Source organism: Phoenix dactylifera, chromosome 13 (genome assembly GCF_051530095.1).
Source record: "Phoenix dactylifera cultivar Ajwa chromosome 13, Ajwa_hap1_PhDact_Kaust_v1.1, whole genome shotgun sequence".
Lineage (NCBI taxonomy): Eukaryota > Viridiplantae > Streptophyta > Magnoliopsida > Arecales > Arecaceae > Phoenix > Phoenix dactylifera.
This window is the reverse complement of record NC_143202.1, coordinates 24,426,459-24,449,904: the sequence shown is the minus strand read 5'-3', so window position 1 is coordinate 24,449,904 and position 23,446 is coordinate 24,426,459. Positions and strand designations below refer to the sequence as shown.

General features: G+C 42.0%; 1 protein-coding gene across 9 annotated transcripts; it reads right to left on the bottom strand.

The window, feature by feature from the left end:
• Positions 1-234: 234 nt before the first annotated feature.
• LOC103701612 (protein STICHEL) lies at positions 235-23,324 on the bottom strand. 9 transcript variants are annotated; one of them, XR_005513647.2, is made up of 9 exons: positions 23,027-23,314; positions 22,756-22,923; positions 6,989-9,052; positions 6,230-6,449; positions 4,682-5,254; positions 2,583-3,363; positions 1,608-1,677; positions 1,339-1,533; positions 235-450 (listed from the first exon to the last, which is right to left on the bottom strand). XR_005513647.2 is itself a non-coding variant. In XM_008783746.5 (9 exons), the coding sequence occupies exons 4-9, from the start codon at positions 8,978-8,980 to the stop codon at positions 1,432-1,434; spliced, it is 3,738 nt and encodes a 1,245-aa protein (XP_008781968.2). In that variant the 5' UTR covers positions 8,981-9,052; positions 22,538-22,677; positions 22,756-22,923; positions 23,027-23,314; the 3' UTR covers positions 943-1,431. The 9 variants fall into 9 exon arrangements, 6 of the variants coding, with proteins under 6 accessions (XP_008781968.2, XP_038986746.2, XP_008781969.2 ...); XR_015972585.1 differs by lacking the exon at positions 23,027-23,314 and adding an exon at positions 22,538-22,677 and having other exon boundaries at positions 22,756-22,891; XM_008783746.5 differs by lacking the exon at positions 235-450 and adding an exon at positions 22,538-22,677 and having other exon boundaries at positions 943-1,533.
• Between the last annotated feature and the right edge of the window lie 122 nt (positions 23,325-23,446).

Here is a 23,446-nt window from a genome sequence, read left to right as displayed (position 1 = left end):
TCAAAGGATTAAGTTTTTCTTCCAATGAAGCATAAAAGAATGGAAAATCTCCTTATAGGGAAGGTATAAAGGGTTGTCGAAGTTGCAATAACCTAGTGCAGTAGAATTCGTGTTATTTCCCTTATATTAATTATTTTAGAAGAAGAAAACCTTGTTTTAGGCACTTGCTTGAAAGCCTCTATTTTTGTGCTCGCTTCTTTTGTTAACATCATTCTCAACAGTATTGCTTTATGCTAGCAGTGCAATTCTAGAACAAGTCTCCATATTCACATCGTTAATTTAGAATTCTGTCTTATCCTTCTCCATAAATTCCTGAGAGGGAAGACCATCGTTGCACAAAATTAAGTCATACCATCACAAACCATTCATGTAATCTTTTAACATCCAAGCTCTCCCTGATTGCTTGAAATTTTGTTGCCACTGCACCATCATTCAAGTTACTGCTTCAACCTGCATGGGATAATTCAGAACAACCATGGTTAGCGATCCTCTCGATTCTTACATAATTAAATATCCTTGACTTCAGTTACCCCAGACTCCCCTGCAGCAATTGCAATAATTTCTGCTAAACTTAGCTACTCTTCTATTTTTGAGAAGTGATGAACTTGAAAAGAATTCGTATATTAGTATGTTCTAGACTGATATGCTCATTCATTTCCTCAGAATAGTTGCAGTTTGTTGGAGAATGCTACTTTTAAGTACATTAGAACTTAGAGTGGCCACAATTTATGCTGGATAAGAGTGTGAAGGCTGTCTCTATACAGTATAATGTATATTGATTTGCCAAATTGCTTGATGAGTCCAAGAAACAATAGATTTAGTATCCATCAACTGTGTCCTAGTGATTGGGAACCCATCTTCTGCATTGCATAAATTCTCAACTCAAAAAGCTTCACCAAATATAGGAACTACTTGCAGAATGGGATCAATCAGCAGAACACATTAATGTTAAAGAGGGCCATCATTTATTCATTTTAACCCTGTGCAAGTGCTCTGTTCATCCATTTTCCATATAAGTGGGAGAATACATTTTAATTGATGATTCATTCCATGATGCAAGCACCATCATAGTACATGCATGGTAATTTAACACCATGCAGGTACAAAAAAAACTAGAAATTTGAATGACACAATTCATCAATGTTGTACTACAGCATCTGCCTCCAGCATGAAGAGTAAATGCATTCTCCTCAGAATAACCAACTCGATCAGCCACCTGTTCTGAAGCGAATATATTGGAAGGAATTTGTCTTGGTTTTCCATCCTTTTTATTCTGTTCCCTATGGAAAATGACTCGAGCTAGCAAAATCTGAAGAGATGGCAGACTCATCAAATTACCTTCTATATGTGAAGAATGAATGGCTCTATGAAAATATACAAGGTGCAAGAAGAAATGCATTTCAGAGGTTTTATATTTCTGATTTTGTTTAATCATTTCCTGAATCTGCTTTCAATCGATGTCGACTTCCCACAGAGCCCATACAATGAAAGGCGACAAGTCTTTTGTGACCGTACACGAGTTCCTTGTCTCACCTGATAATAAAAATAGTCTTGGTCACTTTGGGTGTCTAAACCTCCTGAAGAACAGTGTAAATGAGAACTGTTACCTTTCCTCCCTGAGGTGTGCGAGTTTTCCAACAAAAGAGCCCATTACAACCAGGTCCGGATTCATACCCCCTGCAGTATGGCGATAATTAGTATAGCCAACAAAAAAATGAAAATGATTGAATAACATCAACGTGGATTGAATCAAGGTATTATAAAATCTATTGTTGGGTTTCAAATCAAAAAGCAACAAAATTAAAATGGTTTGAATGTTGAGACTCAAGAAAAAAGAAAAGAAACAAATCAAAACCAAAATTTGCAATACTTTGCCTTATTAGACAAATGTTAAACACCTGACCATGTCCAAAAAAAAAAAATCTAGCCTGAATGTGATTTGTAAATACAGGAAATCACATCTCCAAAATAAAATTGGAAAGAAGCTTCAATTCTACACACTAGATATTGGTATATTAACATATCCACCATTATCAACATATCATAAGTTGTTGATATTATAACCCCATGCTGTGATGAACTGTAACGAACGTCAACTCAAGAAAACATTGGAAAGATATTGGTCTTAACAACAAAAAGTACTCTACAGTATTTGCTGTTTTATTTCACCCATCTTTAGTCACACTATAAAACTAATGTCAAAACAAAGTAACAACCAGCCAACACTGTATCAGCTAGCTGATTAATTGTTCTATAATGTATTACCAGTTTCCATCGTAGAAAATTTAAACTGAAAATACAAATTTAAGATGAAAACTTGAATAACAAACATGAGTACGTCAACAGCAGTAAATAATAAACATTATTCTTGCTGTACAAGAAAAGATTGAAAATCATTTTGTGTGACATGTTTACAACAATTTTTACAAAATATGATGTACCTTTAACTTAGATCATTAAGATTCAGTTCTAGATTGCATAAGACGAATTTTAAAGAATAAAAAAATGGCAATAGCAGACGAAGAGAATTTGATAAATACACTTGTCTGCTTCAAAATATATTGAAAGAAATTATAACTCACAGGTTTTCTCTGTCAAAATTGGTATTGTAGCCGTTACTGTGTAACAAACTAGGAGAAATGGCATAGTGATTGACGCTCCCAACAAATTGTTCCTCTTGGTGCCCTTGAGTATAGCTGATTTTTAAAGTTCTAATCTCATTATTCAATTCATTTTCCCATTGTTTTAGTGACATATCTTGTGCAGCAGAAGACTGATTTTGGTTCTGACAACTGACACCATTTTGTGGCAGAACTTGGTTCTTCTCAGGTTTTGGAAGACTAGCAAATCCAGGCCTATACTTTTCTGCAGCTTGAAGCCATGCATTCTCCAACCTTCGCTCATCAGTAGGTGTCATGTGTGTCCTTTGCATTAAAAACTCCTGGGCTGTCTCTTTGGTGTTGCTAGCTCCATTATTTCCTTCTGAAGAAAACGTGGGAAAAATTGCCACTTGCAAGTCTTTGTCTGCCACCTGAGAGCTATTCTCTTGTGTTCTCTGCATCCTTCCATCAGAATGATCCAAACTTTTCCTAGTCATGTTGGGGTTCCCTTTGAGTCCATCTTTATCAGAAGATTTGTTTAAAATATCAGATTCTACCTTCCTTTCCATATCCAGGTTTGTGATTACTTCTGTCAGGTTGTTGATTGGAGAGTTTGACATGAAAGTTTCAGTCAAAAGTCCTAATCTGACCTCTACATTCTGTCTCAGCACAATCTCCATTGAGTTTGTGATACTTCTCAAGAATCTCTCAGCTCTGGGTTTTATATTCTTATCCTCAAATGCTATGAAAGCAACCAAAATGCCTGCAAAGCAGTAGCACATCAACTTACATGCAAGCAACTTCATTGCAATACGAATGACTGACCAGCTATTTGCCTTTTGTAGATACAAAAAATATTAGCTTAAAAAAGGGTATGTAACAAAATATAAAGAAACAGCTTTGAATATAATATCCACTATAAATGGAAAGCGTTGATAAACTTGTGTTTTATGTGAAACACAATAACAAAATTTTTATAACCCTGCAGACATGGTGCATGAGCTCAAGGATAAACATTGAAGGGCTGGGTGCAGCAGCCCATAAGAAAAATTTAACAGCCAGGCAACAGCTATCTCAGAGGTCCCGAAATATCAGAATTCTCAGGAACATGCTATGAAATTTAATTGCCTTAAATATGCAAAGTTCCAAAAATTACATAAAATTATTTTTTATCTCTAAACTTTTTCAGAAGTGTTCAAGATATGTTAATACTTGAAATCTGCCCGTACATACACCTCTAGACATATATAATTTCACATATATCATAAGCTATGGAGCATTGTGTGATAATATATAAGGCTAAAGCTTCCATAGAAATAGAAAATCATGGAAATATATAAGTCACCAAGAGTTTGACATTTACTTGATTTTAATGCTTTCCCTCAAGAACCTAAAATGTACAACAGGCTAATTAGCTGCTGTTTTTTTTTTGGTACATTTTGGCTGCTGATTTCAATTGTTGAGTGCTACTGCCTCAAGGATCTCCACACAGTAGAACCCTTACTGAGTTGTGGCAAGGTATCAAAAACAAAAGTGCGAAAAGTTTAATTAAATGGAAGCAGACTAAAGGACTATTATTTATTAGTTCCAAGGAGCACCAATCTGGTCTTGACTTCTGGCTGGTGGCCAAGGTCATACATTCCACATGACAACATAAGCATTATCTACATACATGGAAGGATTGCAGAGCTGATCAGCATACCACGGCATGGCATCACATGATAAATACAGTATCAGCGCTTTGCTGGCACACTGCACTGGCATGATACCAGCTGCATCCCAGTATTGGGCATGCTACAGTGCCTGTGCATGCTAGTGCATGCCAAGCATACAAAGCACCAGCATGAAACAGCATGTCAGGCATGACCTTTATATGTACCTGGCTAGCTCCAGGCCAGAATGCCACTGGCACAATTAATTCAATCCTTACTAATATGATCACAAACAAGTGCACAGACATGTAATAAATGCTTAAGAGAAGTAAATGAGTAGTCAAGCAGAGAAAGCTTCCCTATGTCGGTCTAGAGCATGTCAATCAACTATTTAGTCAGATAATAGTCTGGGATAAAATTATGGCCTACCTTCATGTTCAGTGATTGATACTAGCTTTCCATGAACTCCAAGTAATTCTCTCAATGTCTTCGAATGACATCTTTGGATGCACCTTCTCCAAATCTCAGCCAACTTCTCAGGGCTTACACACCTTACAACTCTTTTTCCTGGGGCATCATTTGTCTGTGTGGAATCCAGTAAGCTTCTATCGACAAATCTACTATGTGAAGGCAACACATCACAGATTAAGTTCTCATTCATTGTCATTCTATATGATGATGATGAGCCATTAAGGCTTGGATGTCCATTGGTCGATCTAGGAATCAAACCTACATTTAGTTCCTGAGGCATAAGTGAAGGATGAGACTTGTTCTTGCAAAGTGGGATGTCTTTGACCATTTCAGATGCATTATCATTAAATTTTTTAGCACTGTGTTTGCAGATGCTGCTTGATTGATTAGTTTCCAAATTATGGCCAGAGCCAAGCTGTAGAAGAGCTGCAGTGAACCATGTTGAGCGTTCGCTTGAAAGCCTTAACTGCTTTTCGGCATCTGAAAGAATCTTCAATGCTTGTTGCAACCTCTCTAATTCAGCTTCAGTTACTGGAGAATAATCCAGGGGCAAAGGAATATAAGAATCAGACCTTTGAGTCAATCTGAGTTAATTGCAGAACAACATACACCACCATTACCAGATACAGTTTATGTGGACAAAAATTAACACATGCAGATATAGTTGATGTGACATTTTAAATTTAGAAAATAGTACTGCTGTAAAGAAATGTGAAAGGGGCAGAAGCAAAACATTTGGGGCCTATTTAGATATGGCTAACAATCCTGCAAGAATCGGACCTGTTGGTCCATGTAGCTTGCATTTTTTAAGGGCCTGTCCATTATCCAGCCTTTGGGCTGCAGAAAGAAAAAAAAAAGACCAATGAAGGTCTTTTTTCCTTCTCATAGGATTTGTACTGGAGGTGTTTAGCTGATAGAGCCATGCTTGAATGGGAGCCTGATCCATGAATCTTGCAGGACTTTAGCATCACTTGTTGATAGTAGCAAATGACAGAAGAGAAACCAAAGAATTATGCCAAAATGGTACAATCAATGATGATAATGAAATTAAATAAAAAAAAAAGTTGCAACTTATGCAAAGATATAAGAATGCCACAGTGAACTGATATTAATACAGTCAAATGTTGACAGTACATTGGTAACAAGAAATATTAATCAGGTAACATGAATTTTTCTGAGTTCATGTTGAATATAACACCACCTTCAGGACTTGATTCAAACCAAAATGATACTTTTCTCCGAAAACTTCATATGGATTTACATGTGCATGACCCATCAATTTGACAGCCTGAAACCATCTGAGCAGCATTTATGAAATGAATCTGCTCCATGTTTGAATGACAAAGGCCCAATTTGAAATTAGCATATTGATTGAGCAGTTTGCCTCAAGAATAAAGGGTATCACATACTATGCATAAAGATATTGAGCTCACTATGTGTTCATTTTACTAAAAGGTACTGATTTAGGTGACAGAAAGGAGTACTAGTTGAACTTTGTATACTCACAACTTCGCCTGCCAAGAGTTGTACTACCACATTGCGAGTTGGCCAACCGGTAAGTTCCAGCAATAATGTCCATTATGAGCCCAGCTAATTGAGACATCAGGGCCATCGGATCAACACCAGAATCCATCAGCTCTCTGGACCTTTCGACAGTTTCTGCAGTGTTTGATGACATGGCTATCTCCAAAAGATCAAGTAATTTCTCATCTGAGACAACCCCAACCTGGAAGTTTACACAATAAGTTGCTTCTGATATAAAAGAAGTCAATCCTACTACAAAATTCAAGATAAAGGAAAAGTCCAAGCCAATATTTAACAATCTTTAGTTTCACTAAAAAATTTATAATGCCTGTTTGACTATGACAGTTGCTATTATTGACAGCATCAGTGAAATCAAAACCCAAAAACTGATAATTCTAATATAGAGATTTAAAAACTTCATCAAAAAACAAACACAGAAACTCACAAATGCTAAATAAACATATCCTGGAAAAAGTGCAAAGATTAATCCTGTTTTCAGATTATTGACTCCCGAAATCAAAAGCTAACCAAATGCTCAGAAATCTTCTAACAATATCACTTGGTACGTTTTAGACTCTACAGAGTGAACCCATGTTTTGTTGTCATTAATACCTTCCCAGATAATGATCACCTTCACCAGCATTCGATAAATCAGATCAGTATCAGTTTGTCAAAACTAATATCAGAAAGATAAAATGCAAGGAAACTGTAATGAACAGAGATATTCGGAAGCAAACTCACTAGATCGTTAACAAGAGAAGTGGTTATTTTTCTTCCTAGCAAACTCAGTTGATCTAGCATTGTTTCTGCATCCCGAAGTGAACCATCTGAGTTTAATGCAATCAAATCTAGAGCCTCCAATTCCATATCAAGGTTTTCTGCAGCAGAAAGCTTTCTCAACCGGAGGATTATATCAGCATCTTTAACCTTCGAAAAAATGTACTTCTGACACCGTGATGCAATAGCTTGGGGCAAGTTGTCTGGCTCGATAGTTATGAATATGAAGACAACACGAGGTGGTGGTTCCTCAAGAAATTTCGTAAAGGCTGACCACATTTTGGAAGATAACATGTGGCATTCATCAATGACAAAGACTTTGTATCGCGAAAATGTTTTAGCCATGGCCAAATATTTTACCAATAACCTAATTCCGTCTATAACCTTCTTATTGGTGGCATCCACTTCTCTGAAATTTGTTCCACTTCCACCAGAAAAAGTGGTGCACTCACTACAGAAGCCACATGGTTTGTTATCTTCAGTAGATAGGCAGTTCAAGGCTGCAGCAAATATTCTTGCAATTGATGTTTTTCCTGTCCCACGTGGGCCTTGAAACAGATAAGCAGGGGCTATTCTACCCCTAAAGATGGCATTATTAAGTGACTGAACGACAATATTTTGGCCAATTACTTCATCAAAAGACCTTGGCCGATACTTCTGGCTCAAGCTTCTTTGCTCTGTGATGTCCAACTCGGCCTCTTCAGTTCGGCCTAATTCCACTCCCTCTTGGGTTTTACAGCTAGACCATCTCCTTCCATCCAACCGGCTCATTGCCTCCAAATCAAGCTCTCCATAGTTAGTGGACAGTTCATCACTAGCTGTATCTAAGGATGAACCACCTCCATCACAACTGTTAGTCATTAGTGGCAAACCTTGGGAAGTCTTTGAAAGGTATTTTTGCTTGTGGGAACCAGATGATCTCTTCTTATTATACAATGTCTGACTCCCACAAAGAATACTACTACCTTTTCGCCTTAAAGTATCAGAAAGTGAAGGAGAATAAAAACCTCCACAGCCTGTGTCTTTAGCTCTCTTTGGCCAATAGCATGGAATGCCACATCCTTGGTGCCTTGGTAAGTCTGGTTGGTCCAATTCATCCCCATCATAAGAAGCAGCACTTCCATCCCATGACCCAACAGTACTGGGGTTTCGAGCTCCATAATGTCTGCAGTAAGAGCTAGTTGAGGCAGGAGTATAAGAATGAGATGAACCTTCCCTTCTAGTACTTCTTCGGATTTTGGACGAACATGACCAATTCCCACATCCAGATCCAGAGAACAAAGGTGAGTCAGTGCGAGACAGGTAGCCAGTTTTCTGTGTTAGCCCATTTGTTAACTGCCATAAATCCTCAGAATTGCAGTTCTCAGTATCATCAGACTGCTCAACTGAGTCAAGAATTCCTAACAAGCTGGATGGAAGATCTAGAAGCTTTGAAACTGCTGAATGCTTAATTACCCCTTTTTTTGAAATAGAACTTTTTCTCGCCTGTTTCACAGTTCTTCTAACTGGAGTCTCTGAATTTGCTCCTGCAAACCTATAAACGTTTACAGGAGCTTGAAGATAAGTATCACTCTTAGAATCTAAATCATAAGGATAGCTCAAGCTGTCCTCTGGACTCCCTTCAACTGATTCTTGCTTGTCATCATCATCCAATTTAATTCCACTGCCACTAGCTTTACTAGAATGATGCCTCCAATTATAAAGGTAGACATTTTTCCTTCTGTTTTCACTTCTTGAAGGTGGTTCCAGTGATGCACCACAATTATTTTTTCCTGTTAGGTTCCTCCTGATCCCATTTTCATTGTTCAAACTAGAAGTCACTGCAAACAATTTGGAACTTAAGGGGGACCTCCAAGATGAACAAGTTTCAGGGTCACGTAAATACCGTGCCTTTCGAAGTGCAGTAAGCTCCTTCTTCAGGTGAAGTTCACTTGGACCAACACGTATATCCACCATTTTCTCTCACAAACCAGAACGTGACTTTAGACTACAAATCCAACGCATAGTAGCAGTCCAGAACTCGCTAACCTGCATATGATAATAGTTCTGTACTATTAAAGAACAAGTGATGCCAGATAGCTGAACTATGACATTGAAATTTAAAAAGAAAAAAAAGGCAAAAAAAGTTATCTTTCAGGAGTCATACACAAAAAGACTGCAAGTAAAAGGCAACTAAAACAAACTTACTAATTCCACAAAGAATGAATGATAAAAAGAAATTTTATTCAGATTAAGATTCATTTATGCACTCATAGAATACATGCATAGTTTTAGACCATAAATCCCCATATGGACGATATGAAACAAAAAGGAGAAAAATACTACAAAAAAAAAAGTTATTTGCATGCAACCAAATGATCAATTGATGACAGAAATAATTAATATTCCAGATAAAAGATTTAGTCTAAAATATAGAAAGATGTTCTTATCCTACAAAAATTTTTGATGTATTAACTCACCTTTGAACTACTATTTCCACTTCCAATAAAAAATTACCCTCACTATTCGGCATTGTAAGACCTTGAGGTGTAAATGAAAGTCTCCTAGGTATCATGTATGTTTATCTCTTGAGAAAACATAATCCTTACAATTTATTAAATTAGAAATTACTAAAAGGACTGATTATTGGCTCTCAAATTGTAAATTTAATAAAGTCACTTGGCACTGCCTAAAGATTGTTTTTTCTAATTTTGTGATCTGGAAACAAGATTTGCCAAAACTATCAAACTAAGCTGTTATACAACAATTGTAACCATACAGTGTATAATACGAAGTTACATGATGACTTCTAGAATCAAATCATCAACTTCACATGGCTTGCAAACAAGATCCAAAAAATTGTTGTGATTCTTAATTTTAAAAATTCAAGCGCTTTTTAAAGTTAGGAAGAGTTCAAGATTTCAAAAGAGCAAAAAGTTCTCACTTTTTTTTTTTTTGCTTTTTTGCTTTGGCGGGTTCTTCATACAATGCGTGTACGAATATGCCCACACCCAATAAAAAGTTCTCACTTTTCAACAAGCAAAATTTCTCATCTGTGCTGTCTGAAATTTCCCAATATTTCCTTGAGGCAATAGTAAAAGATCAGGTCAAATGACACTTTTAAATCAAGGATACAAACTTACTGTTGCCATAGGAGAAACCTAAAAGAAGAATATCAAGGAGAAAATAGAAAAGGAGGATCAAGCACACAAAAAAGGAAAAGAAAAGGCTTGTCATGAGAAAAGGAAGATCAAGCACCTCTGACAAATGGCACATTTACATGGGAAGATGAATGCATCAAAGGAGGAAAACTACAGGTGGCAAATCAGGTGGGCCTGGTCAGGTTCAGGTCATATCAAATTTGAGTTGGGTCAAACATGCAAAATTTAACCATATGTAGATTCAATGTGTTGGAACGCTGTGAAGTCATACCGAACCCTCTCTAATTTGAGCCAAGTTCAAGTCCACCCAGTTTTAAACATAATATTCTGTTTATATACGAAAAAACTACTACAAAAGTAGAGAAAAGTAAGACAACATAAAATATTCATCCTCAATACTCAGAAAATATCCATTCTACTAGAATAAAAGCCCAATCTCATCTTTGCAAAACAACAAAATCAGCTGGTAGAGACCTAGTATAGATAACTCAGGAGTTGGGACTTAGCTTCCTAAACCAGATTAAGACAATTGTAACTAAGTTCCCAGTACCCTTTAATCAAACTGATACATGACCCAAACAAGACCTGTACTTTGGCTGATTGTGTTCAGGGTAACTGGAATTTGTCCAGGGTTTTAAAAGGCCTACCCAAACCAAATTTTCAGCTAGACTTGGGCAAGTTGGAGAGTCTAGGCCAAGTTTTGCCACACTTGGGAAAATCAAACCCATGAGAAACCTAAAATTGTGAGGTTGGAAGTTAGATTCAGGATATTTTTTCCCCTCAATATCAAAGCAAAATCCTATTTTCCCTCGCACCCTAGCTACAATGTTTGCTTCCATGCCTACGCAAATTGCCAGGATGGATGGCCGGACATTCCTTGTTGCCAACTAGTGACAGCAACCACAAGGAAAACGAGCATCATACGATGTAGAGAGGAGAAATGATATGATCTAGACTTAGATGAGTCTTCTTCTTCAAAGTAATTTTATTTTTCTCTATTTTCTTGGATTTAATTATATCCAAACTTCAAGGGTCCCTGCCTTAAGATTCAAATGCCAATTTCATGCAAAATACTATGATTTTAGTATGCCTCGACGGGACATCCTTTAGATATGTTGGATGCACCAAAATGCTCATTCTAACCAAGTTGTCATGGAAAGAAATTACTAAGACAGCTTTGGAGACACAGATGCCATTTTCTTGTTTTGGTTTGTCACAAGTTTAGTTCAATGTTCAGGATAAATTTATTTACTACATGACTTGGTTTAATCCTAGGAGTAAAGCCTACATATGTAGGGGTAAGGGCATCCCTGAGATATTGTAGAAGAGTAAAGAAATTTTAAGCATTATCCTTCTTGATCATGTATGGTGGACCCAAGCCTAGTTTTTGCCTGTTTGGGGCATGTTTGTGCATAAATATAGTCTTTCCTAGGCTTTTAGATCATAATTGATCCCTAAATATAATTTTCTCATCTTTTAATGGTGCATAAGATCCAAATTTAATTTGGAATTTGTATCAAAAATTTTAATTTAAATAACTTCAGCAAATTTTTGTGGATCTGATCCTTCAGATTGTATCCACATGAGAGAAGGTGAGAGAGAGAGAACCAATCACCTAGGGTTCAATCTTGCAAAAAGACTACAATAAAGAGTGCAAGGAGAGGTTTCTTTTTCTGTGGGTTGGGGGAGAGGAAGAGATGAATTTAGATGCAAGAGGATTAGACGGATTCAACTAAAGTACAAGGTCTGCCTCTTCCATAGAAGTAGAGCATGAGAAGAGAGACAAAGCATCCAAGAGGATCATGCTCATTTTGGTTGAACGGATGATGTGAGCAAGCATATGCAACCTCATATACTAATGCATCAATGTGTTAAATTGTAGAACTCATATCCATAATCCCATGTCCAAAATTTTGGATGGTGTCATGTCATATCTTTGAACTTTGCCTTACATCCAAATCTTTCAATGATATCCAAGTTTCATAAGCCTTCGGTTTGTAACAAAGTTAATCTTTAGCTATGATAACAAGCACTTCTGATGACATTACAAGTGGAGGATGTCTCTTGATACTTAATAGATCATTTCATCTGTTTGTTTGGCTTGTGTTATTTAAATTAGGAAAAATAATACAAAGATGTAGATTGTCTCTCTTAAAAACTTACTCATTTGATAAATCATCCGATATGAGTCAAGCTGCAACTCTTGTTCACTCAGAAAACATTACTTAGAGAACTGATAAAGATGTTAAGCCAATGAAGACAAGTGCTTGGCCTAATCAAGCTCAAGCCTAAATTTAACCTATCTGAAATTTGCTATCACAAATGAAAAAAATGAAAAGAAATTAATCTTCTCATCCGCTGCATTTCATTTCTTTCACTCTTTATACTTTTCCATACCCCTCCATCTCCTTCCTCCATTTTTTTTTTGTTAATACTTCATATATTCCAAAATAAATTGGGCAAATAATTTCCTAGAAATTAAATTACAGAAATGAAATACAAAAATCTCTGCAGAAAAGATTACAGAGAGGTCATCTTATTGAGGTTTTGTTCATAAATTTCAAACAATACAATTCAATAACTTTGTTCCGGTACATTGATATTTGCATGAAGAGGAAACAAAAGGCTTTTTTTTTGAAAAATTGTGGGAGTGTCACCAATTAAAAAATGATTGCAAGAATTACCTTTATCATAACCTTGGGAAAGAACCTCCAAAGGTTCCAAGCAAGAACGTTGTCCAGTTGGAGGACAGCCACCAGGCTATAGCACATTATGCACTAGAGCACTAATGCAGGAACTCAAAAGAAGAATTTGAAAGAAATGCTGGATTTGTCTCTTTAAAGCAATATTTAAACCTCCTGCACCCCCCCCCCCCCCCCCCACCAAAAAAAAGAAGAGTATGTTTTTTTTTTTTGCTAAAGCAGGCGTTTCATACTATACAGGTACGAATACACCTAGAAGAGTCTGCATACAATAGATCCCGGAAGCACCAGGCAAATCGTCCTCACCAACCTATAGGGTGTCTCCTGAGTGGCTCGCAACATACGCCGCCACCCAGTCCACTGCTCCGTTGGCCTCATGATATACATGCATAGCTCGAAAAAGCACCCCCTCCCTCGCCATCAACCATATGTCACGGAGCAAAAGATGAACTCCTCCATCGCTAGGAGGGCCTTTTCGAATCCAGCTGATCACTGTGGCCGAGTCTCCCTTCAAGAGGAGGAACTCGCCCGAAGTACACATCGCGCATACCACAATCCCATCCAAGTCGCTCGCAGCTCAGCCCCTGGGATCGAGATGTCGAAGATCTGACAGCCCTCTGCTGCCACCGTGCTGGAATCCAGGCCTTTCATGACAAACCCGGCCCCTCCCCTCCTGCCTCCATCCTGGACCGAGCCATCAAAATTGATCTTGAGAAAACTCGGGGTTGGGGATCCCAGGTGAAAAACACCATATGAGAAGCTGCCGAAGCAGGATGGGGGCCGCAGGTGTCCCAAGCTGTCAAAGGTCCATAGTCCGTATCTGCATGAAAGAACTCTGCTGCCTGTGCCCGTGCCCGCTCCATCACAAACCGCGGGGACAGACTGGTCTTGCCAAAAACTCAGACGTTCCTGGCCATCCACACCTGATAAGCTATGCATGACGCCCTAATAGCCGCAAAACGCATCTGAGGGGAGCTAGACCAACGCCGAACCACCTTCAGAAAGCTATCCCTCTGGCTCCAAGTACCCTCCGAGAGCCCTGACAGCCTCCAAGTCCTCGCCCAAACATACTGAAAAAGTGCATGATCCACTGACTCCACCTTACAATACGTGCACAAGGGAGAAATGCTAACTCTCCGTCGGCTCAACACCGAGCTAGTCAGCAGGCGATCCCAGGCCACCTTCCAGAGGAATAGTGCAATCCTCTATTGTAGGCCGAACCTTCATACCCAACCACAGTCCCTGCCCAACTCGGACTCCTGCTGAAGAACCCGAGAAACATCACCAACTCTGACTCTAGCCCTGCAGGTGGTGCTCCATACCCTAACATCAGGACCTGCTGATCCCGGGACAGAAAGAGCGTGCACCCGCTCCGCTAAGTGCTCCCCAAACAACTGGCCCAGTCTGTCATCATCCCACTCCATAACCCCTGGCACGAGGAGATCGCATACCCGGAGTCCCACAGCCCCCTCACCACTGATCATCGTCGGCCACAAGCTCAGCGGAAGTGCATCCACCCATGGGTCCTTCATCACGTCAATGGTCTGGCCGTCGCCAATTAACCACCTAGAGTGTGCTCGGGCCATAGGCAGATACCTCCCAACCTCCCGCCACATGAAAGAGCTCCTCCGGCTGCCCACAACCTGGCCCACTAAGCCTGCCCGACCATATCTCGCTATCATGATCTGACTCCAGTGTCCATGTGGCTCCAGAACAATCTGCACTGCCCGCCTCGCCAGGAGTGACTGTACCCCCAAACCACCCTCACTCAGAGGCAGACAAACTCTCTCCCAGGCCACCAGATGCATCCCATGACCCCTCCCCAAGGAGCCCCACAGGAAGCTACGCATAAGCCGCTCTATCCCCACCAACACCATCTTCGGCACAACAGTATGGGCCATAATGTAAACAGGCATGGAACAAAGCACTGATCTGACCAGCGTCAACCTGCCCATCATAGAGAGCGATGAGGCCCTCCAACCCTTAAGCCTACTCTGCACTCTCTGCACCAATGTGGAACACTCCGCCACCCGCAGCCTCCTTCCGGTGATGGGGACTCCAAGATAGTCCAGAGCCCCCTCCTGCTCCTGCATCCCCAGTAACGCCCTGATCTCCCGTCGCACCCTCCTCTCCATGCTCGGATTGAAATGTATAGATGATTTCTAAAAATTAATCCTCTGCCTGGATGCCGCACAGTACTCAGCCAGCACTCTCTGAAAGGCTCGTGCATCCCTCGCTCTCGCCCTGGCAAGCAGCAGGCAATTGTCTGCAAACAACAAATAAGAAATAGGGCAGGCGCCGGGGGCTAGACTATAGGCAGCCAACCCCTGGTCCTCGCAAGCTATATGTAGGGCATAAGAGAGCACATCAGAGCAAATAATAAACAGATATGGGGACAGAGGACATCCCTGGCGAAGCCCCATAGTGGCTCGAAGAAGGGAGATGGCGTACCATTAACCAAAATAGAAAAGCTAGGCCCTTACACACAGCCAAGAACCCAGTCAATTCAGATCTGATGGAATCCAAAGCTCTCCAATGCACGTCTGAGGAAGTCCCAACGGATCCGGTCATAAGCACGCTCCATATCCAGTTTTACTGCCATCAAACATCGCCTCCTCGAGGCTCGCTGCAAGTCTCTCATCATCTCCTGAGCTAGCAAGATATTATCTGATATACTCCTGCCCCCCACAAACGCCCTTTGCTCCATACTAATCATGCTGGGCAACAAAGCCTTCATTCTACCAACCATGAGCCTCGCCACTACCTTGTACAAAGTGATGCACAAACTAATGGGCCTATAGTGGCCCGGCTCCGACGCATCCTGACGTTTCGGGACCAAGGTGATATAAGTGACCTGCCAGTCATCTGCCATCACCGTCCGACTGAAGTATAAATGCACTGCCTCCACCATTGACCTCCGAATGATACTCCAATACCTCCAAAAAAAGAAGGGCGGAAATCCGTCCGGTCCTGGTGCCTTGTCCTCCGCCAAAGCCCATACTGCCTCCTGCACTTCTCTGTCTGACACTGGCTGGATCAATGCTACATTATCTGCCTCCTCAAGTCGGACTGTCGGCCTGGAGAGCTGACCAGCACATAGGGCCCCTCTACCTCCGTCCACCTGGTTCTGAAAAAATCAAACAACGCCTGTCTCACTGCAGTGTCCTCCTCCACCCGCTGGCCCGCCCCAACTCTCAGTAATCGAATCATATTCCTTGGCCTTCTGATGACCGTCGATCGATGGAAGAAGCTAGTATTCTGGTCCCCCTCTTTGACCTACTGTGCCCTCAACTTCTGCCTCCAAAAGGTCTCCAGTTGATGCAGCAAAGAGTGATGTGATGCCAAGTAACGTCGCAAGTCAGCCATCTCACCCTCCTCCAGCTGCCCCTCTCGGTCCTCCCTCCCCTGAAGATCCGCAATCAAACCTTCCACCTCCTCTAGTCTCCAGAATATGTTGCCCACTACCTCCCGATTCCATCTACGAAGGCGGCGCTTAGTGAGCTCCAATCTTCGCGACACCCTCTGCATGGCATCTTCCTGCACTGGCATGCCCCAAGCCTCTCTGACCTACTCCCCAAGATTGGGGATATGACAACTACAGCTTCTCAAAACGAAATCGACTATGATGGCTGGAGCTCGAAGCTGTAGAAATCAAAATAGGACAGTGATCCGAAGCAATCCAAGCAAGATGACTAACCTGGTAGGAGGAAAATCGCTGAATCCAATCCAGAGAGGCAATGGCCCTGTCAAGCCGCTCCCACACTCTCGCTCGTCCAGACTGATTGTTACACTAGGTAAATCTCGGTCAGGAGAAGCCAAGGTCCACTAAGCCAGTCGCATCCAGATGCTTCCGAAACTCCCTCCTGTCCACTGAATCAGAATAGACTCTACCTCCTCGTTTCTCATTGGGACTAAGGATGCAATTAAAGTCTCCCACCACCATAGTTGGCACCCTCTGAGTCAACAATCATGTCAGCTCACCCCAGAGGACTCTCCTAGTCCGGTAATCAGTGCTAGCATAAACCCCGCACAGAACCCATGGGGGTTCATTCGGTTCCGAGATGACCATCACAACCTGCTAAGAACAGTTACAAAAAACATCTATAGAGGCCACCCCTCGCCTCCACAACATCACAATACCTCTAGACAGGCCCTGAGACTCTATTACAAAGGACTCCCAATCAACTGCCAAATGTCGCAACACCCGACGCAACCCTTCTCCGGACATCCGTGTTTCACAAAGAAAACAAACCTCGGGGCAATTATTTGGACTAATCTCTTGAACGTCCACAAAAATGAAGGCTTGGCCGCCCCCCTACAATTCCATGCTAGGATCTTCATTTAACACTGTGGGATGAGGATGAGGCTCGCCCCTGACAACTTGGGCTGATCGGTCCCTGTATAATTGTCCTTGTGTCTTCCCCAGACTCCACTGCACCCCCCTGAATCGCCGCATGCAGCAGATGCACCACCTTCCCATGAGTTTGAATGGGAGAGTTTGACCCTTGTCCCGAGCTACCTAGGATGCCCTTCATCACCACCGTCGCTGATGCACCAGGGAAAGAATTTGCCGGAGCCAGTGAGCTAGGATCATCCTCCACAGCTCCCGTCACAGGCCTCCCCCCCTTTCGCAGACCTACGGATGTCACCCCTCGCTGCACAATTGGTGCCGGGGACCCCTCCATCGGCGCATCTTCCAGGGTCGTCCCTGTGGCCAGAGGCTTCCCACCACCTCCAGCCACGGCCGCCCGCGACTGTGGGGCCACATCTACCACCGTCGGTCCGCTCGACGCAAATGTGCCGTCCGCCGCTTGCGTAGTCCCCGCGGCTCCATCAACTATTAGGGCTCCCCCCATCACCGGCTAGCTAGGGGCCCTCGTCGGCGGCAGAGAGGCGCTCCGGAAGTGCCTTCTTCCTTCCTCCCTCCGTCGTAGTCGCGGATCGTCGAAGGAAGACGACGACATCGACCGAGGAAGCTGAGTCGGCTCAGTCCGTCTCGCCCTCGGGTCCTTGGTTGCCTTGGCTGGGCTACGAGCCCGCTTCATTGGGCTTGGGCCCTATCCACGAGCCAGCCCGGTAACAGCAGCCTGGCCCGTTCCCACCTGGCCCGGTCCATCATTGGGTAGTAGGCTCGATAATGGGCCTAGATGCGGCCCGACCACCTCGGCCCGCCCCAATTCAGCTCGACCCAGTTGACCCAACCCTTCAACGGACTCCAAGTTCAACCCCGACCCCACTCCAAGTTTGGTCAACTCAGTGTCCATCACCACTGCACCCGCCGCTTCCTTCTCCGGCGACCTCCTCCTGGCTAACTTGGTTGGCTTCTGCCATCCATCCGTGTCCGTGGGCGACTCGGGGAGGGTCGTTGTGGCTTTAGGGGACCTCGGCCCCGACCTAGAGGGCTCCTACACCGGCGTATGATCCACCTTCGACAGGGTGGTCTGCTTCCCTGGCTTATTCCCCTTCAGCTGCCAAAGCTTGGTAGTTGTCAACCACGGACCAAAGGGCAGCCAGCTTCCCAACCCGTCCCCCTACTTGAACTCCATCCCAGGCACCTGGGTATGAAGATCTCCCGGTTCTCCGGACATCGCCGGGGTTGTAGAAGAAAACGGGCAGGCTCCCTCTCCGTGCCCCAGCCGAGCGCACCTGTAGCAAAAGCCAGGCAAGTTCTCATAACGAAAAGCCCGCCAGTGTAGGTCAGCACCAACCTGGATGAAGGTCTCCGGTCGAATCGGTTCGCACGCATCCATCTCGACCTTGACACGGGCGAATCCCAGTTTCCGACCTTGGTCGGTGACCTTGTCCTGCACCAGAGGACGGCCTGCCTTCGCCGCTATATTCCAAATCAGCTCCTTCGTCCGGTACTCTATCGGCAGACTCGGAAGCCATAGCCAAATGACCGTCCGACTCAGCCGGTTGGTCCCCGGAACGAAGTTTGGCCGCCAGCGCTCCATAGTCAGGAGTTGAGCTGCCACCAGCCAGGGTCCGGCCTCCATGGCAGCCTCCCGATCCCTCTCACTCCGAAATCGGAAGACAAAAGTCTCATCCGCCATCGTGAAATCCTCGACGTCGTAGTCGAGTTTTCCGGCCACCCGCAGCTCCCGGCAGATCCATTTCACCGAAACTCGGCGGCCCAGGCTGCGCATGATCACCGCAGTCTCGCCACGCCGCCCTAGCCAGCTCCATCTTCTCCGGCGGGATCTCCACCACGTCCGTAAACCGCCGCTTCAGGGCTTCCAGCTCCACGGGCGAAATCTGATGGTTGGTCCAGGTCGGCACCTTCGAAGGGCCTTTCGCCACATCCGCCCACGACCGGCCCTTCTCGCCTGCTCTTAGCTGAGGCCGCACCCCCTTGTCACTCCTGCCTGCCTCCATCTTCTCCAGTTCAGGTATCCCCTACGCCGCCATTCTCAGTGCGACCCACTGTTTGATGAAATGCTCCACTGGCCGCACGAGTGCCGGTGCACCCCCCAGGCATGGAGCCCCCCCTCACTCACACCAGGCATTTGGGAGAAGTCCCCACCCGCCGCACGAAAATTGGCGCCCCTAGGCGCGCATCCCAAGTCACTCCCTCTCTCTCCCTCTCTCTCCCTTAGTTGTTTTAAGAAGAGTATGTTTGACCAATACTGAATTTAAGCAGATGTTGCAGATTCAAACATCTGTTTAGACCCCTTACTAGGAAAAGTAGTTTCTGGCCTTACAACCATGCTATCTGTAAGGGAGAAGAATTGAATCAACCATCCTACACATAAACTGGTGCCGAATTGACCAAAATTAGGTTTTGACATACTCAAAATTAAATTAGACAGGATTGAATATGATGGATGAAACCTAAATACTTCTGAACCAGACTGAGCTCATTCATATTCCAACTTAATTTAACATAAAATATCCCTTCCTTTTTCTTTACTTTTGTTGTGGGGTTGTGCAAACCATCCCTCTCACTCGAAACTCTAAGGTGGTGGGAGGAAGAAGGGTATGTGGGAAGTTAAATTTCACTACCAAATATCACATATCAGCATGAGGTGGAAATATACATGCTCTATCCCTTAACTTCTACTAATAATCTCCGCAAAAGAGAAGGTGCTGAAGGATATCCAGAGTACAGTTATGAATGTGAGTGAAAATAGATGTTCGATGGGTTTTGAGAACGTTGTCAAAACTGGATTTTAGAGAGAATTTGATAATGGGTTTTCCTTAACAGGTAGGTTGAAAGGTATGCTGGGTTGACCCAAACCCAACATGCAATTTGGTTGTGGGTTGGCCAAAATGTACATAACCTTGGTCAGGCTTGAGTTGGATCTGTGTTGAAAGCTTGAGTAACCCAACCCAACTGATCCAACCTAAATTTCTACAATAGGGCTCCCAGTCCAACGTAACCTAATTTCACACCCTTTTTTTGTGTAGGGCTCCCATCAGATCCAACCAAACTTTTATCCTGCATTTCCACAAGAACAATCCCAACTCAACCCAAGTAAACCTGACCAAACCAAATTGTATTCAAGTTGAAAATTTTGGAGTTGGGTGGGTTTGGTTAGGTGTTTTCTTAGTCAGGTTTGTTCTAGGTGGGCCTTGCACCCCTAGTGAAATGGTTCAAAACTTCAAGATTTGTCAAGAGCTCTATATCTTGTTTTATTATGTGATGAATACGAAGTGAAGTTCATAACCGGACGTATTCATTGCTTCAGGAGCATTATCGTACACTTCATAGATTCTTTAAGGACACGGGTTTCAATTCAATTGAATGTATTCTTCAACTACAAGAAAAGTAACTTAAAATCATCTCTAGAAATACCATAGACACTAGAATAACTCGGTACATCAAGGTTTTGCCATTAAATCACATCCTATAATCGAGTCAAAATCATTTCTATGAAAGTGTCAGATACCTGTATACACCTCAAACAGTCATCATTAATGCTTGTTTCATATCCCCTGCATCACTGGCATGGGGATCGTATTTCGTTTAACTTCTTTCTTAGCTTAACATTGTGACATTCTAAAAACACATTAACAAAAGAATTCAATCATAGTCCACACCAGTTGTAAGATGTTTCCTGATCCAAAGAGGTTTGTAGTTCTAACTTCTCTATATCAGACATAAGGATCAAGTTGTGAATTTCCTACGATATATATAAAATACTAAAAACAATCCAACAATGCTCATATAATTTTGTGAAAGGGCAAAATAGTGTAATAGTCTGTTGATCGTCTTTGTTAAAAGGTTTCAACAACTTGGATTCAAATCCACAATCAACCTTTTTGGCTCTTTGATTATTCTCCACATCACCACACTTGGAATCATGTTACTCCGTCTACCTTAAGCTTTCTCAATACCTTTCCATCACAAAAGCGTAATAAAAGGATTTTCAGGAAATTCATTATATGTGAAGATATTATAACATTCTAGACACAGAAGGGGCTGGAAATTTTTTTGTAGCTTGAAGAATATATGACATGTTTATAGCTTATAGAATCATTTTCCAAGTCATGAAGAGTTCATACAGCTGCAAATGTTGGGAACATAAAAGAGTAAAAATATCTCCAACGTCTACAGAAAATACAGCAGTGAAACAAATAAATGCAAAATGGTTTTTGAAGGCCAATGATTCACCATTATTGAGAAGCATGATTTGCTAGTCACTCTTAGCTTTCCTAACTGATAAAAAGAATTATGTGAACAATCTTTCACAAATATAATGACTCTACCAGATAGCCTTAACAACCAAGTGAAGAGGATCAAGTGGAAAATGGCATCTCCATGATCATCACCATATAAGTCCAAGCGCAGCAGCAGTCCAGGAACAAGATTTATTGTGATTGCCAACTTTCAAATTGAAGTTCCACAACAAACTGATTAGAACAGCTAAAAATTGGATAATAGGCTTTTATGACCTACTATTTCTTAATCCTTCGATTTAAAACATCAAGAATATTGCCACAGCATCAAATTTAAAAAAAAAGGAAGATCTTGATATGCAAGCATAAAAGGTCTTTAAGAAGAGTTATTACTAAATATAAAGGTTAGGAAACAAATAAAAAGTATGACTATAACCATAATTATCAACTGGAAAAAACAATACTAACCATGCTAACCATACATATAAAATTAATAGCAATAACAATAAATAAAATAATGATAACAGAAATAGTAATAATGTGGCATCAGAAATTACAGCCTTCCAAATGCTAAAGCAACGGATGATGAAAAGAAGCATAACTATTATGACAGCAGCTATGATAGGAAGATCATAATTGTAACAGTAATAGTAAGGAGATGATGATAATAAAATGATACTGGTATGAAATCGGGTAAATAAGAGACTAAATGAATACAAAAGGCAATGTAAAAGAAAAAACTGCCTGCGTACACCTACAACATGTTTATGAGGTAGAATTATTTTGATTAATGATTTTTTTATTATTTAAATTGGCTTATAAGGAATGAGACAAGTGGCATTCCAATGAGACTTTGGAGGACGAAATGAAACAGAAGATCACACAGATGATTGGGCATCAGGACACTGGCACTACATGAACGCAGCAAAATCAAATGCAACTTTCTGGAAACATCAAAAAAAATCTTGTGGAACGCTTATCCTTGAACTAAAACAATTCTCCTACTTGAGGTGAAGGAGAAAACTCTGTACTGTAAGTGTGCCAAAGTCTACCTTAAGAAAAACCAAAAGCTGCACGCGTCCTGCTTCCATCTAAATGGAAAAGAGAAGAGAAAATAGTCATCCAAAACCCAGGATTTTTCGGGCTTCATACTTGAGCATCAAATTATACCCCCACCCGAAAAATCATAAACCTATCAAACAAGCAGAATGATTAAAACAAAAAAAAAAAAAATGCACAGGCGAGATTTAAGGATAAAAGAATTTCTTACCGGTAATTATGAAGACATTGTAGCTGCGGATCAGAGCATCCTCAGTAGTCCAATGACTATCACCACCACCAAAAACACGCATTAACGTAAAGAAGATCTCCAATCTTTTGACCCGTAAAAAAACGATCTTTTTCTCATAATTCAGCAAAAAATCCACCCATGAATCACCTACGATGGCACATTAAAACCAACATTTAATCCTATTAGCTCACCGCGACTTCAGTCGCCAACCCAAGAAGACAAAAAAGCGATCTTGGAGCAAGAAATGTACCTAAATTCCGGATCCGGAGAAAGGAATGCAGCAAAGAAACGAGGAGAAAAAGGAGGTTTCGATGGCCAGCGATCAAATAATCAAAGGAGAGGAGATCTTGGGATCTTTGGGGATTTAATGCAGCAGAGAATCCTGTCACGAGCTCTAGGGTTTGAGCTGGCGCCCCACTGAGTACCCTCTATCGGACACGCCGAAATCAAAAACTTACCCCAAAAACCCGCCGAGATTTCCCCCTTCGGTGTTTCTTTCCGCATTTGTTTAAATCTTCTTTATTCGGCGAAGACGCACGAAGGCCAGCGCGCATCGTGGGCGGGTAACAAAATAGAAAAAGTTAGGAGCGACCCGTTACATTCTTGGAGTGATCGTAGCCGTCCGTCAATTTTGGGTAAGAAGGATATGTCTGCTGATGGATGGTTATGA

Excerpts from the sequence above, each read along its gene's own strand:
- LOC103701612 (XM_008783747.5), bottom strand. The coding sequence starts at position 8,980 with ATGGTGGATATACGTGTTGGTCCAAGTGAACTTCACCTGAAGAAGGAG. Across the intron at positions 6,450-6,988 it reads CTTCTCTTGTTAACGATCTA|GTTGGGGTTGTCTCAGATGA; the intron begins GTGAGTTTGCTT and ends GTAAACTTCCAG. Across the intron at positions 1,678-2,582 it reads AATTTTGACAGAGAAAACCT|GGGGTATGAATCCGGACCTG; the intron begins GTGAGTTATAAT and ends GCCATACTGCAG.